This window comes from Panicum virgatum, chromosome 3K (assembly GCF_016808335.1).
Source record: "Panicum virgatum strain AP13 chromosome 3K, P.virgatum_v5, whole genome shotgun sequence".
Taxonomy (NCBI): Eukaryota; Viridiplantae; Streptophyta; class Magnoliopsida; order Poales; family Poaceae; genus Panicum; species Panicum virgatum.
In genome coordinates this window covers 16,472,832-16,487,768 of record NC_053138.1, presented here as the reverse complement: position 1 = coordinate 16,487,768, position 14,937 = coordinate 16,472,832, and the positions used below count along the sequence as shown (strand labels likewise).

The window sequence follows — 14,937 nt, the reverse complement described above, 5'->3', positions numbered from 1 at the left end:
GATCATTAAGTACTTGCGGTTTGAATCCGCCCAAGATGCCATCTTAGTGTCATACAAGGTCTTTTCTTCATCATATTTCTTCTGACGAGCAGCAAATGCAGCGTCAGTTTCATTCTGAGCCCTCACGGGCTTTTCTGGTTCTTGTAGCTGAGGCGTATTGATGGCCAAATATATATTGGCCATCGCTAAAGCGATTTCTAGCTTCTGGTACCATTTCTCATAGTTCCTGCCATCTAATTCTGGGATGGCATTCAAAAGGTTCATAGCATTCGAGCCCGAAATTCAGATTTAAAAATTTGTGAGGACAACAATAATATGCATGCATCAATTTAACTTTGGTCAAAATTAAATCATGCAATATTCTGTACATTAAATCTAAATCACCGTTGGGCAGAAAAAGATATAATGCATATAAAATTCTGAACAAAATCATAATATTGCAATATCAACTTTGGTCAGAAATTACAATATCATAATATACTAAAAATTCTGAAAAATGAAATTCTATATGCCTCTATATCAATTATCTCGTTGGTTCAAATTAACATAGAGACAAAACAATTTTTTTGTAGCAGAAATATGTAAAATTCTTAAAATTTCTGAAGCATAATTCTGTAACATTCTGCTCTAAAAATAACACACGTTGGTGCAATTATTTATAGACATCAAATTCTAATCAAATTCATTCAAAACATAATCAAAATGCTTCTGAAAATAAAAGAAAAAAACTTTTATGGATCTGTTCATGCGGCCCGTGGCCACTTTGGGCCCACGGTCGCCCCCTCCCCCCCGGCGCCTGGGCCCTCGGCCCAACAGCGGATGGCCGGGCCGCCGAAACGGCCCAGTGCATCGCCCCACCTGGGCCAAAACTGGCCCGTGCCGCCGCGGAGGGGATCCTGGCCGTCGGATCTCCATCCGACGGACCTCCGGCCGTTTTGGCCGAACAAAACGCCTGCGAACAGGTCGGCCCAAACCCTAGCGCCATTTCTTCGTTACCCCCTTCTTCTCTCACGCGGAGGTGGCTGCGCCGGTGGTGGCCGGCGTGAGGGAGGCTGCGACACTGCCGCGGCTGCGCCGGCGGCGTGCCCGCCCGAGGGTGAGCGCGCGACCATCGAGGTGGCCGCGGGCGCCATGGCGTCGATGGAGCCAAGGATGGAGGCGAGGAAGTCGGAGTCGGCGAGGCGCGGATCCGGCGGTGGCGGTGGACGGCGTAGATCCCGGCGCCCTTCAGGCCTCCACCGGCACTGACCGACGACGGGGTTGGCGGATGAGGACGTCGTGGCGGCGGCAGCGGAGCTTCTCGTCGGCCTCGCGCTAACCCTAGATCGGTAGGGACTGTGGGAGTGGGTTGTGGCGGCGGTGAACGTTGGTTACCGTGCCCCGGGCCCTCTCCCTCCTCTTTATAGCACGGGCGACGGGGGCCCACCAGCCAGAACGGTCTTGGCGCCCCCGATCAGGGCGCGGTCCGAGGGTCCGACTCAATCTTTGGATCAGTCGTGGAGATCAACCCCAACACGACCATCATCATCAACAAGGCTGCACACAGTTGTGACGGTTGCTGATTCGACGATGACCTTGAACCAGGAGCTTTGGATGCCGAGGGTGGTGGTGAGTCGCAGCAAGCAGCCGGCGGCCATGGGGAATTTGGGGATTCCCCGGCCTTTGTGTTCATCGGAGGTCGAATTGGGCCGCATAGTTGTTTGTGGGCCGATGACTGCCTGGGCGCAAGCTTCCTGCTCGTTGGATGTGGAAGCTGCGGCGATGCGCAGTTGGACGTCCCTCGGAGGTAGAATCCTCTACTGCAGAGGATCCGAAGAAGAGCAAAACAATGGAGAAGGTGAGGAAGACCGCAAAAGTCACTAATAGCATCTCGTAGGTCAGTGCTACCATGGCGATGTGCAACACGAGGAAATTGGAGGTGTAGTAGAATGGTTTGGGTGCAGATGGTTTCCGATCCTCCTCCACCCGATGCAGACGTTTTATAGAGAGTTGGAAAGGCAGATGGTTCTCGACCCCGATGGCCCATTTTGTTGCCTTTGTGATCATTTATTGTGAGTGGAGCACTTGATGTAGGGCAAGGAGAAAGAAAAACATAAGAATCAATTTATTTTGAGTGGAGCATTTGCTGTAGGGGAAGGAGATAAGAAAGACATGAGAATTAAATCAAAGTGATTATTTATTTTGAGCGTAGCACAGAAGATGTGTGTACTACGCGCACAAACAAAATCGGTATAAGGATAGTGTGACGTGATGTTCATGTGTAAGCAATTAAAATTTTGTTTCGGTTGCTTTGCTTCCTGCATGCATGCATGACGATACATGCGTGACTGTGAATAATCGACGTGCAACTTTCAGTCTTGATTATATATATTGATTGCTGCGAGCTGGTGGAAAAAGTACATGGGTTTTGTGATCATTTATTTTGAGTAGAGCATTTGCTGTAGGGGAAGGAATAGACATGAGAATTAAAGCAAAGTGAGCATTTATTTTGAGTGGAGAACAGAAGATGAAAAGACATAAACTAAAATAATGAATCAATGGTTACGATTAAACTTGGGCTTAAGATCGAATGGACACAATTTTGATAACAATGTAGCGCAATGTGAGTTGAGAGAAATAGAGGTTAATGGTTTGTAGTGGGGACCAACTATATAGGGTTTTCACAAAGATGAGTTTTCATTCCCCTAAGAAAAGTCCTCAAAACCATTAAATTACACTCAAGAAAATAGAAAATCAATTTGCCTTGCAAACCACAAGTGGGCCTATTCTGATGCTCGCACGGCCGGAGCTTGTTCATCACTCGCCCCACGCCATGGCCGCGATGCGCGGGAACTGCCCTTCAAGTTCTTCAGATGGCACCCGCACAAAACCTGCAATAAGCTGCCGCCACCGCTCATCTCGGTCTCTCTCTTTCGTTAGGGTTTACTACTTCCTCCGCCACCGCCTGATCCGGCCGAGAAATCCCCACGTCCCCGATCCCCTGCTCGCCAACTTCAATGGAAGACGATAGCCATTCTCACGATGGTCTGCCATTCGTGGACGAACAGGTACTTGGCATGGTCCTGGTGCCTCCGCCTATCCACCCCGACGATCCTGGTCCTGGCCCTCTCCCGGGGTCCATCCTCCTCAACCCTCAAGGCTACATCAGCGACCGCACCAACGGCACCACCGCCGGCGGCTTCACCAAGGGCGGCAAGCGAATCTACGTGACCTTCTGGGCGGCCCACCCGCCACGCGCCTCCTGCTTCACCGTCCACGCCCCCGAGCTGGGGCGCTCCGCCATCGGCGACATTCCCAAGATCCTCTGCACGGAGGAGGACCTCGTCCTGCTCCTCGTCCCCATCTGCGCTCCGCGCGCCAACCTCCACCCAGGCGACAACGACTACTTCGTCTATCAGGCCGGCGCCGAGGACAGGCCGCCATCGCTGCAGCTGATCCTGACGCCCCCGACCCTCTTCTTCGCTGACAGCGCCGCCGCCCTCCTGCGCTGCCGCTGCCGCCGCGGCGACATGTACTTCATCGCCCTCCTGTGTCAGAACTTCACTGGTACACACTTCGAACTCCACCTGTACAGCTCCAGGAGTGCTTCGTGGATCAACAAACTGATGCGTCTTGATTCACCCAAGGCGGAGGAGTACACATACACCAGCAAAGCTATCACCATCGGAGGTGAGCCCGGCTCAGTGGGTTGGACTGATCTCCGCCATGGCATCCTCATCTGTGACCTGCTCCGTAAGAAGAACCACCTTCGCGTCATCCCTCTGCCGCCGCCACTTCTGCCCGATCTGCCCAGAAGTCCTCCATTCCTCTTTCAGGACATCAATGTCTTCGAGAAAGGGTGCATCAAGTACTTCGATATGTATTTGGACATTGGATCAGGCCTGGTGGTTAAAGGTTGGGAGGCGGCCACATGGAGAAGAGAGGTTTCTTCGACAGACTGGGAGCAGTGCTGCAGGATCGAAGTTCGCAATAATCCGGCATTTCCTGATGCAGCGCCTAATCTGCAGGAAGATGAGCACGCAAGACCAATCTTGAAGGGAGTCTACTCAGGTTTTCCTGCTCTGAGCTTGCACGATGATGATGTTGTTTACCTCATGGATAAATATGATCTCCTGGACACAAAGGCGTCAGTGATCGCTGTTGATATGAGAAATCAGACTCTGAAAGATGTGGCTGACTTCGGCTGTGGAAGACCCTTTTACAGTTTCATCTACTATCAAAGTGCAATTTCCAAATATCTGGGTCTCTGGTCCTCCACCGGGTACTAATTAGCATCATGGAACATTGTTATGGGTACGGGGGATGGTCACTTTTTCGATTTCTGTCATAGTTCAGTTCACCATCCATAAATAGATGGCTAGATGCTAACCTGTTTCCCTTCAGAGTGTAATAACGACGGCAGGCCATGAGCCCATGATGATGAACTGATAACTGGAAATTTTATGGTTTACTTTTGGACTAAATAATGATGATCAAGTTCCCTTATACAAACTGTCTCCAACCTCGCTTCTAACAGCTTTTGTTAGTAAAAATAAAACTGTCAAAGGAAATTGAAGATCGATGTTTCACAAATGTGACACCCGGTTATAAGAAGAAAACCGAATTTATATATCTTATATAGGTGCAACCCACTAAAAGTCATTAATAGCTATTTCTCTCACTTGTGGTGAAGCCACATCATCATTTTATTTCAACCATTGGATCTGAGTGAAAGCTCATATCTTGGCCTTCCACAACCCACTAAGATTTCTTACTTTTTTACTTGGTTTTATATTGCCATATGAACAATTTTTATGACAGAATTAGCAACAAAATGTTAAAAAAATAATGTAAGTGCTAACATCCCTCATTCATTTTTGTCACATCCATTCCTAACATCCTATTATACTACAGTAATACAGATCACGATGGTGGAGAATTCATAACCAATTCAAAATATCTACATTGGTCCAATAAAACATAGGTACTAATAAAACTTCTAAACAACCTATATTCTTTCCGATTATCAACATTTCACACAATTGCGTTGCTCACACTTAATTTTTTTAAAAGAATTTGCAGAAACTTCACTTATCCAAGAGAGTCAATACAAAGTCCAATCTCTTGCTTCACAAAATGATGCAGATATTTCCATTTCCTCCCAAAATAAAATTTACTCATCCTTATCATAACTATTATGGTTCCTCTTTTTATAAGTTTATGCAACTAGAACTTCTTATATGTATATTGACTTCCGTATTTAAGCATTTCTTATATACAAACATGCCATATATCTACAATGTTAAAATTGGATGCAACTTCATAACTCTATCTTTTCAACACACTCAACTTCAACATTTTTGCCTTGAAATCCCGCAGCAACGCGCGGAGTATTCAACTAGTACATAACTATATGTATGCCAGGATCAAGTTCCATACATATAGAGACATTATAAGTGAATAATCAGTAACAGTATCACGTAAAAGAGAAAATAAAACAATTAAAAGACTATCAGAGTTATACAGCTTATCCTATAAACGAAGGCTTCAAACTTCACAGGCAATCGACTGGGGGTTGCGCATGCCTAGAACTCAGCATCATCTTCAAAATACTTCTCACACCTTCTCCTTCTGAGCAGCAGTAAGCAAGGGTGAGTATACTTATGGTTGGTACTCAGTAAGGCCACAAGAAATAACCAGAAAGTGATTTAAATCCATCTTTAAGTTTATTAATCATGTGAGGGTCCAAGCCGCTCTTGACCGTGAGCACGGCTAACCGGTTAGTTTTAACTCTGCAGAGGTTGTACACTTTCACCACAATTCGCGTAAAACTTCCGAAGAACTTTGAACCCAACCATTCAAGTGCGGGCAAAGCACCAAATCACACTTCCTTAGGTATGACTGCATAGGGACGCTACGAGGCTTTTCCAAATAATCACTATATGTACGCACTGGTCCCTTGCTTTCTGCGGTACCTCAGAAGACGAAGCTTCCTTCACTCGCTCCTCAAAGCTCGATAACCGAAAAAATCCACCAATCAAACGTCCCAGGCACGACATATAGATCATCTAGTTACTTAGCCAAAACCAGAGCCATATGATATTGTGGTTGTACGGTTTTCTTGGGTGGTTCTCCATGTTCCAATTAAATCAAGTATTCTCATAAATAAGCATAGATAGAAGTATGGTTAGGGTCACTTGACTTTCTCCAACGAAAAAGGTACTCTTACTGCTCTTCAGCCTTTGCTCACTTGGAAAACTTGATCTTCAATCTTCGAACAATGATCCTTCTACTCAGAACAATCATCGGGCAAACATACAAAGCAAACAAGAAGATACATCTAAGAACAATACACCAAAACAAAAGAAAGGCTTTAAAAGAGCGTACTAAAGATAGGGGTCGCTGCTACGGTTATGAAAGCGCAAGAAACACAGAAAACGGAACAAAAATGGTGATTCTATAGACTAAACGGTGCTTCAGCGATTTAGTCGCGATTAACTATAGAGTTGAAGACTAGCGGGAAAGATTTGCAAGACACATCAAACTGTGCTCACAGAGGATAACAAGGTCATAAAGCTATCGCACACGTTGCAAGGATCACGTGAGCGCGAGAATTGATGAAAACGGAGCTAAAACGAAGAAGTTATGGCTAAAACAGTGCACCAGGGATTTTTTTGTGAGAGTTTTGAACTTCCAGGGGCTAGCATCAAAGAAATCAGGGCTAAAAACCTAATTAAACCCTATACGCAGGGGCTAACAAGCAAAAACAAGGTCCAGGAACGGAGGGTCCTATTTCTAGGAAAGACAGGGGCTAAAATAGAAAAAAAGAGAGGACCTTTTTGCAATTATTTTTGAACTAGATTGGACCGAGGGTTGATTTCAAGAAAACTGAGGGGCTCTTTTGCAAAAGTTCCTCGGTTGACCGGTATATGGCTGGTTTGACTCGGGCTAGATTGGATCTGGGCCGCTGGATTTCGATCGAACGGCCAGGATTGGATCGGGCGGGTAGCGGCGACGCAAGGTGCCGGCGGCGACACTGCGCGGCGGCGGAGCTCGCCGGCGTTGGTCGAAACGGGCGTCCAGGCTTGGATTCGGCTCGGGTTTGGTATGGGAAGCGAGAGAGCGGCGTGGCGAACTCGACTGGGTGCTCTGCACGGGGTATAGGCGAGCGGAGCAGGGCTCACGACTGTGAGGGGGCGGCGCGGCCGTAGGAGCTTGCTCTGACGAGCAAATCCGGGCGAGAAAGAGCAAGAGAGAGAGAGAAAAGGATTCGGCGACGTGTCTCACCCTGGCGCGAAGCTCTGGAGCAGCTCGAACACGACGGGGAGGTGGCGAAGCGGCGGTACGCGAGCGGCGGCCGAGCTCGAGCAGAGAGGGCGGCGCGAGCTAGGGTTTCAAGGCGAAGGCGGCAGCTGCGACTTGATGCGGGTCAAGGGGGTGGTCCGCGCGGCGCCTTTATAGGGGCGGGGACGGGCCTCGGCGTGCGGGCCACACCAAGCTCGGACGGCGCGTGGCGTGCGGCGGCCGGACTCTGCGAGAGTCCGCTCGTCGCGGGGAAGGGGACGGCCCTGACGGGCGGGTCCCGCACGACAGTGAGAGTGAGAGGGGAGTGGGCGGGTTGGGCTGGAAAAGAAGATGGGCCGGCGGGGGGGGTTCTGGGCCGGGAAAAAAGAAAGGAAAAGGGAGTGGGGTTGGGCCTCCAGGGCTGAAATGGTTTAGGAGAAAAGGAAAAGGTTTTTCATTTCCTGAAAACAACTCAAACACATTCATTTGAATTTAAATTTGGCGAATTTAAATTCAACTGAACCCAAACAATAAAATAAATGCAATTAAGCATGAATGCATAACAACCAAAATGACCTCATTTAATTTAGAAGACAACCAATTATTATTATTTTTTGTACAAAATTCCCTGAAAAGAAAATAAATGTTGGCAAACTTTTAAAAATTATGAGAAAATTGTTGTTTTATTTTTAATTTTAATCACATCCTGAAATCCAAAAATTTCAGGGTGTGACAACAAACCCTCAATTTTTCTTGAGATCCACGTTGCAATTCAGGGACAGTTCGCAAGTTTCATCTTACTGGTATCAACATGATCTACTGTTTGGCCTGCTAAACTAGTAACCCATCAGTCGCCACTACTAACCAGTTTTGCTTAATAACAATAGCAGACCACAATGATGAACCAATGACAGGCAAAATTCACAGTAGTTTTACATTTTTTTAAAAAAAGGAACCAGTAAATTACACGCAAGAAAATATATACAAAATCAATCTGTCTTCCAAACCACAGTTGGCCCCTTCTTCTGATGCTCGCACGGGCGGAGCTTGTTCATGACTCGCCCCATCATTGCCATAGCGGCGATGCTTGGGAACTGTCCTTCAAGTTCTTCAGATGGCTGGCCATGTTTTGTTGCTTGTCTTCCCTGACATGGGTCTTCATGAAAAACAGCAGTGCCGCCCTGGCACCATCTTCCTATCCAGCTAGTCATACTCTTTGCTGGAACTGGGGATCTTCCTTGCTTGTCTTGGAGTTCGTTATTCCCTTCATCTAAGCCCTGGTCCTCCTTGGCACGACCAATCATTCCGGAATCAATCTTGTTGCAAGGAAGAGCCATGCCAAACAAAAAATTTGTTTGCCCGAGTGGAGGACTGTCTCCAATTTTTGGCCTCTTGGAACCAGGGATGTCAGGATCTGATATATCAAGCTGTAGCCGCTTGAGCCATCTATCACTTGGCTCGGCACCAATTGGTGGTTGAACTATACCACTAGAAATTTGATTTCTCATTCTGCTCATTTGGGATAGGATGAGATCTAGGTTTGTGATTCTTGTTTTGGGCATGCATGATTGCTTACTGGCAATAGTAGCTTTTGACGAAACATCATGATTCTCATTCACATTGTGGAACCCGTCATCTTTACTGTATCGTGAATCTCCTCTTTGGGAAGGAGTCACCAGCTGCACACTTTTTGCTTCATCTGGGCAACCGTAGTCCTGTATTGCATTTTTGGTAATAAAAGTATTAGTACAGAGATTTATCAACTGCCAAGGATCCACAATTGATAAGAACAGTGCAACTTCAAATAATTATCATGTGGAATAATAAGCAACAGGAAAGTGAGCGTTTATGCAAACTGACATAAAACTGATCAAATTTGAAGATTGCAACTGAAGAGCATGGATAGGAAAGATCTATTGGATGAATGGCTAAAGTCATAAACACCAAAGACAAAGTTGATGATGCATCAAATGCAGTGCTGAGTGCTGACAGTAAAGTTTATAAGCCTTTACAGGCAAGTTGTCCCCCCAGTCCCCCACCCACCCACCAAAAAAAAACATCCAAACAATAAATAAATAAATAACAGTTCCAAGCCATATAATTTCTGTTTAAAAAAAACTGTCAAGCCATATAAGTTAGCTGAGGAACATTGTTTCTGCACAAGCCAGGAGATCAGATTGCTATGGGAACACTGATACCTTTTGTGCCGACAAAGAAGCAATGCCTACAACAATCCAGAAAAAACAAAATATGTGTGAGTCTGAGAGTGATACTGCTACCAGAAAAAAGAACTTATGTATTAGATGAAATATTTCAGTGATGCTGCTCTGTTTATATATATGTTTGCATGACCAAGAAACACCTTTTAGCACAAACAAACAACTATGTACTAAGGGATGGTCTTAGCTGATGTATTAAATATGCTATCCCTCACCTGCTGAGGATTTGGACGGAATAAGAGTATCGCTGTACAATGTTTCAGTCTTAGCTGAAGATTGATTCTGTGCTCCAAATAGCTGACTGCCAATATTGGTGCCATACATACAAACTCCAAAGCCACTAGATTTTCCTGAAGATGCAGAATTTTTAGGATACCCACTTTGTGACTTGGAAGGAATTGTTAACTTTTCAAATAAACAGGGTCCTCGTCGGTTACAGGAACCTGTATGCATTTCCTTTGACTTTGGTCCATGAGTCAGCAGCTCACCATTACTCTTACTCTTTTCTGGCAACTTGTTTGCGATTTGATCAGATAACAAGTAGCCTTCCAAATCTGCTGCAGATTCTGTTCTCTGTATTTTCAGATGCTGCTGCTCAAAAGGTAGCAAAGAACTTGAAACAGCCTTGCCATGAGATCTATATGTCTCATTTAAATTTTCAACATCCTTCTTGCTGTTGTTAGAAATAGTTATTGGTTCATTCTGAAACTCTCTACCAAGTACTGGAGCGCAGAATGCGGCCTTTGCATCATTTTGTTGTTTATGGACAGCAGATTTTCTTGTCTTCAGATTGTCGAACGCACTTGCAACAGTGCGATCATTGTTGTTTCCTGCAAATGTGAACTTCTTTTCATTAGATGCGCAGGGTAGCTCATGCTTTGCTTTTGCAAAATAGTGGCTTGTATGCTGCTCATCTATTGGACGATCTGATGAGTTGTCATCCTTGCTGCAAGAACATGATATTGTATCCAATAATTTCCTTTTTAACTTTTGTCCTGAAGGATCTGAGTTGAGGCCACCAGGATCTTCTATGTGAGATGCAAAGCCTCCTGCAGGTTCCGACATTTCCATATTCTCATCAGCAGTTTGATGTGAGTTCATCCTATATTCCTGTGATGATAGAGCCATAACATGAGATGTAGACATATTTAGATTCAGTGATGCAGAACCAAGCGCAGACCTTCGTTTTGGGTTGAGTATGTTGCCAATCTTTTGATTAATTGCGAACATAGGAAAGTGGCTCCAATCTAAACTTGGATCCTCTGAGCTCCCAAGTTTCTGAAGATTCATCGGTAATTCTGAAAGCTTGTGAACAGAATATGTTTCTGAGACAACTGCCCTAGCACACAAGTTCACAGCTTTCTGCTTCATAGATTTTTCAAAAGACTCATCAACCTGCTCATTATCCTTCGCCCCCAATTCATTGCAAACATGATGTGCCACACCCCACATACTAGAATTGAATTGTTGGGCATGCTGCACAGAGGCATTTCCACGGCTTACTCCTACCATGAGCCTTTCAGATACTGTTGATTTCATGAATTCATAAGGCAAAGTCTCACTGTCTTTTGTAGTACTGGCCTTGTTGATATCCTCCAAAGGGTTGCTGCTATTGTTATTTTGGGGTTGTGCACTGCTGCTTGCTTTGGTCCAGTGTGCCATCCATAGGTAATGCTTGTGTTTCGGAGATTCTCCAGGATCTTTCTTGCTCATCAGAAGTTGAAAATCTTCTTGCTTATCATATCTACTCCCGATGAAGTCCGACATGATTGGAGTACAGGCATATAAAAAAACTGACTTTCTCAACCTTGGAATGATGGTTGCAGAAATCTCTGTCAAGGATGCAAAAAAAAAAAAATCAGACAACGAGATCTTTTAGTCCTGACAGAACAAATGATGCATAGACTTGTAAAATCAGCTAAACAGAAACAGGGGAGATTCCATAAGAACCAGCAAAGTTGAGCAATGGATGGAAGGAATGGAACCTAATGGGGCAGTTTCCATAACAAAGAGCTAGTTCTCCTACTTGGTGCATGAGCATGACCGTGCGTTACAAACTCTTCAATAAAACATTAAGGGTGATGCTGAGCAGATTTCTCATTTTCAGACAGAATTATGAAAAAATGGCTACATAAATCAGGCGGATCTGGCACGCACAACACAGGGCATTTAAAAATGAAACCATTCAACTTGAAATGAAGCAAAACGCCAAACATTAATACCTTCGCAAGCACGAGGCACACGCTTGTACAGCTATGTTCGGCAGTCCGCGCCGCGCCGCCTTTCAGTCGGGACCAGAATCGGATCACGCCAAGCTAGGCAAGGAACGAGCACGCCACCACGTTCCTGCGAAACACGCGAATCAACACCACGTGATGAACTAGAAAAAGGCCAAGCCAGAAGCCAAGATTTCTCCCGCGGTTGTCGCCCCAAACCGCCGCCCAAAGTGACACCCACCACCCAGAATTCAGCGCCGGAACGGGGAGGAGCAGGCAGCACTCACCCGAACAGCGCCGCCGCGCGCCACGGCGACGAGAATCAGCTCAGGCGGCAAGGGATCAGAGCACCCGCGCCCGACTACTCTCCAGCTCAGCTGCTGAAAAAATCCCTCCTCTCCGGAATCCGTCCCCCCCGTGGCCGCGGCGCGGAGGAATAAAAAGGAGGAAGGAACCTGTGGGCGACAGGGAGACACGCGCCAACAACAGGTCCCTCAACTCAACCCTGCACTGCTCTCCCCCGCTCCAGTTCTTCCGCCCACCCCAACCACCACGCGCGGCGGGGACGGGGAGCGCTACCAACCACGGCGCGCGGAGCGGGACGGCGACGGCAAGCCCTGGCTCTGGCTGCCGCTGCACTGACTCGATGGCGGAGGCATTTAACTCTGGAGCCAAGCCAAGACAGAGCCAGGCGCTGGGGGAGGAGAACCTGGACCGACGGGAGGGGAGGGAGTGGAGGGGGGAGGAACAGGGAAAAGCGAAGCCGCCTCCTCCGCCACGTCCTCAAAAGGCGGCCGTCGTCCCGGGGCGGCGGCCGCGGTGGCGGCAGCGGAGGCGTCGGATGGGGAGCGTACGGCCGATCGGGAGCGGAAAATATCTCAGGGTTCCCGCCTGTGGCGTGTGGCCCTGCCGTGCCCCTCCAACGACAGGATGGCGGTGGGCTCCAGTAGCTGCACAGTGTTCTCCGTTCGACACGGCGCCGTCACAGGGCGTGGAGTGTGGACGACTCGCGGTCGCAGCTCTGCCGACTACCTCTGTCTGGTGAAAAATATTAGGGGTTGCTTGGTCTAGGGATTTAAAAAAAGTCCCTGAATTTTTTTAGTATTTTGAAGTATTAAATAAATATTAATTATAAAACTAACTGCAAAATTCTAGGGCTAAACTGCGAGACGAATATAATGAGGTATGTAATTTATAATTAGCGAATGGTTACTGTAGCAAATTATGAATTAATTAGGCTCTTTAGATTCGTCTCGCGAAAAAACACTCAGCTGTCAAAAAATATTTATAAACAGATTTTATTTAATACTATAAAATAGTAAGATTCTTTTTGATGTGATAGAGACTTCTGAAAAAAGTTTGGTTCCAAACAGGGCCTTAATGTGCCGCCGTAAATATAGTGTTAGATTATAAAAGCCACTATATTGGTAAAGCTTTGAGAGTGTTCCAGTAGCACGTGTGCATTCAGCTTGTGAAAAGGCCAATGTTGTGCTACACAAAACTCTTAGAGCAGCTCCAGTGTTAAAATCGATTTTGCACTGCCAAACAAAAAGCGCGTCAGAAAGTTCGATGGCCGGAGTGTGAGCTTTGCTGTGTTGGACCCACCACCCGAGCAGGAGGAAAGAAAATATTTCTCTCTCTACGTGTCAGCTCTTGTTTGGTGAGCTGCTCTCCCGCGGATAGGTTCGACGCGTCTGCGGAGTGCGATTTTGAGTCTGGCACTCGCGGTTCGATGTTTACTGTGTGTTCAGTTTGTTTTTTCACCTCCATGATTCGATTTTTCCATACGCTGGAGCTGGCCTTAGGGTCTGTTTGGTTGGTTTCCCTGCCGAGTCAGGCTCGCACGAGGGAGCCAGGCCCCGATTAGCCGGGCCCGGCGCATGCATGGTGAGTGTGATTGGTTGAAAGTTTGTTCGAGACAGGTTAAAGGGAGATGGTGATTGGTTTGTTTGAATATGCAGACGGCCGGTCACCTTTTACACGCGTTGGTGCGCTCGCTGCGCTCGCCCGAGCCAGGCCGCGCGGAAACAACCGTTTCTCCCGTATCTACCGAGCCAGGCTGAGAGGGGCTTTTTGCACCGCACGGGCCAGGCCCAACGGTTGGTTCAGGCAACCAATCATGCGCAGGTTGTATCTGCAGAGCCTGGCTGAGCCATATCCAGGCAACCAATCAGGCCCTTAGGCGCCTCAAGAGGCTCCTGTCCATGTGGTTGAGAGGTTCTCCAAAGTCACCGATTGTGCATGACCTCAAGGAACACGCGAACCACTTATTTCCAATTCCACTAGAATAGAATAGAAAAAAAAAGAAATTTGTGAACCACTCATCACGGTTGGGGCGCCAGGGCAGATTAGCCCGCTCTCGAGTCTGCCGGTAGCCGGCGAGACCTAGAACGGACCAGGGGCGCGTTAACGTTACACTAGCCAGCCCGTTTTCCTTTCCCAAATCCTAAATGCGCTTTCGCTTTTAGCTGGGCTAGCTACCCTGCACGACACCGGTCGGCATCGACAGATAATAGTATGCGACTAATCAATGCGAGGCGCCGCGCATTCGCGCATGACGAGGCCCCCTTGGCACCGGGTGGACGACGTCGCGATCGATCCATTCCTCTCTCCCCGGTCGCCGCCGGGGAGCGTTCATCGCTCAGCTGTAGGCAGCTTGGCATTCATCGCCGGATCGCGACGCAGCGGCCGCGGTCGCCGTCCCCGGCCGGCTGCTGCCGTGCCTGCCTCTGCCAGGAGCGCTCGCTTCGTTCTGATCCGCTCAGGGGGGTGGGGTGCGACGAAGCGCCGGCGCCGGAGTGCGTGCGTGGCTTGCGTCCGCCGCACTGTAGCTGTCGCGTGGCCGATCCAGTTCCGAGGACGTGTGGCTGGATCGGCCCGCGATCGGAGCAGCGCACGTCTGCCTTGTGCCGTTGTGCGTGGCTACTGGCTAAGCCAGCATCAACCTGTGCGGCAGAGCACCTTGTGGTCTGGGTGCCACTCTCCCTGAATCCGAATGCAATCGAGCAGCGGCTGTCCAGCTCAGCACGCGGAAGCAAGGGGTGTCTACCACTGGGCGCGCACGGGCTTCGGAATGGGCTTCAGAATGGGTTGAATTCGCTTTAGGAGGCCTAGGCTGGGCCGCTATTCGACCACACAACAACAATAGTTGGGCGGCACTAGGAAATCGTGCACCGTGGGCCGTGCTTGACATCTTTTTGTTCTCCGGAAATTTTGATCCGAACAAAGCTGCGTCCAGG

The 14,937-nt window shown here is 47.8% G+C and overlaps 1 protein-coding gene across 1 annotated transcript; it reads right to left on the bottom strand.

Annotated features, from left to right (window-relative positions):
* Positions 1-8,028: 8,028 nt before the first annotated feature.
* Positions 8,029-12,452, bottom strand: LOC120697918. The gene is made up of 5 exons (XM_039981302.1): positions 11,986-12,452; positions 11,705-11,828; positions 9,698-11,314; positions 9,462-9,487; positions 8,029-8,978 (listed from the first exon to the last, which is right to left on the bottom strand). Exons 3-5 carry the CDS (start codon positions 11,247-11,249, stop codon positions 8,253-8,255), a joined length of 2,304 nt encoding a protein of 767 aa, XP_039837236.1. The 5' UTR covers positions 11,250-11,314; positions 11,705-11,828; positions 11,986-12,452; the 3' UTR covers positions 8,029-8,252.
* Between the last annotated feature and the right edge of the window lie 2,485 nt (positions 12,453-14,937).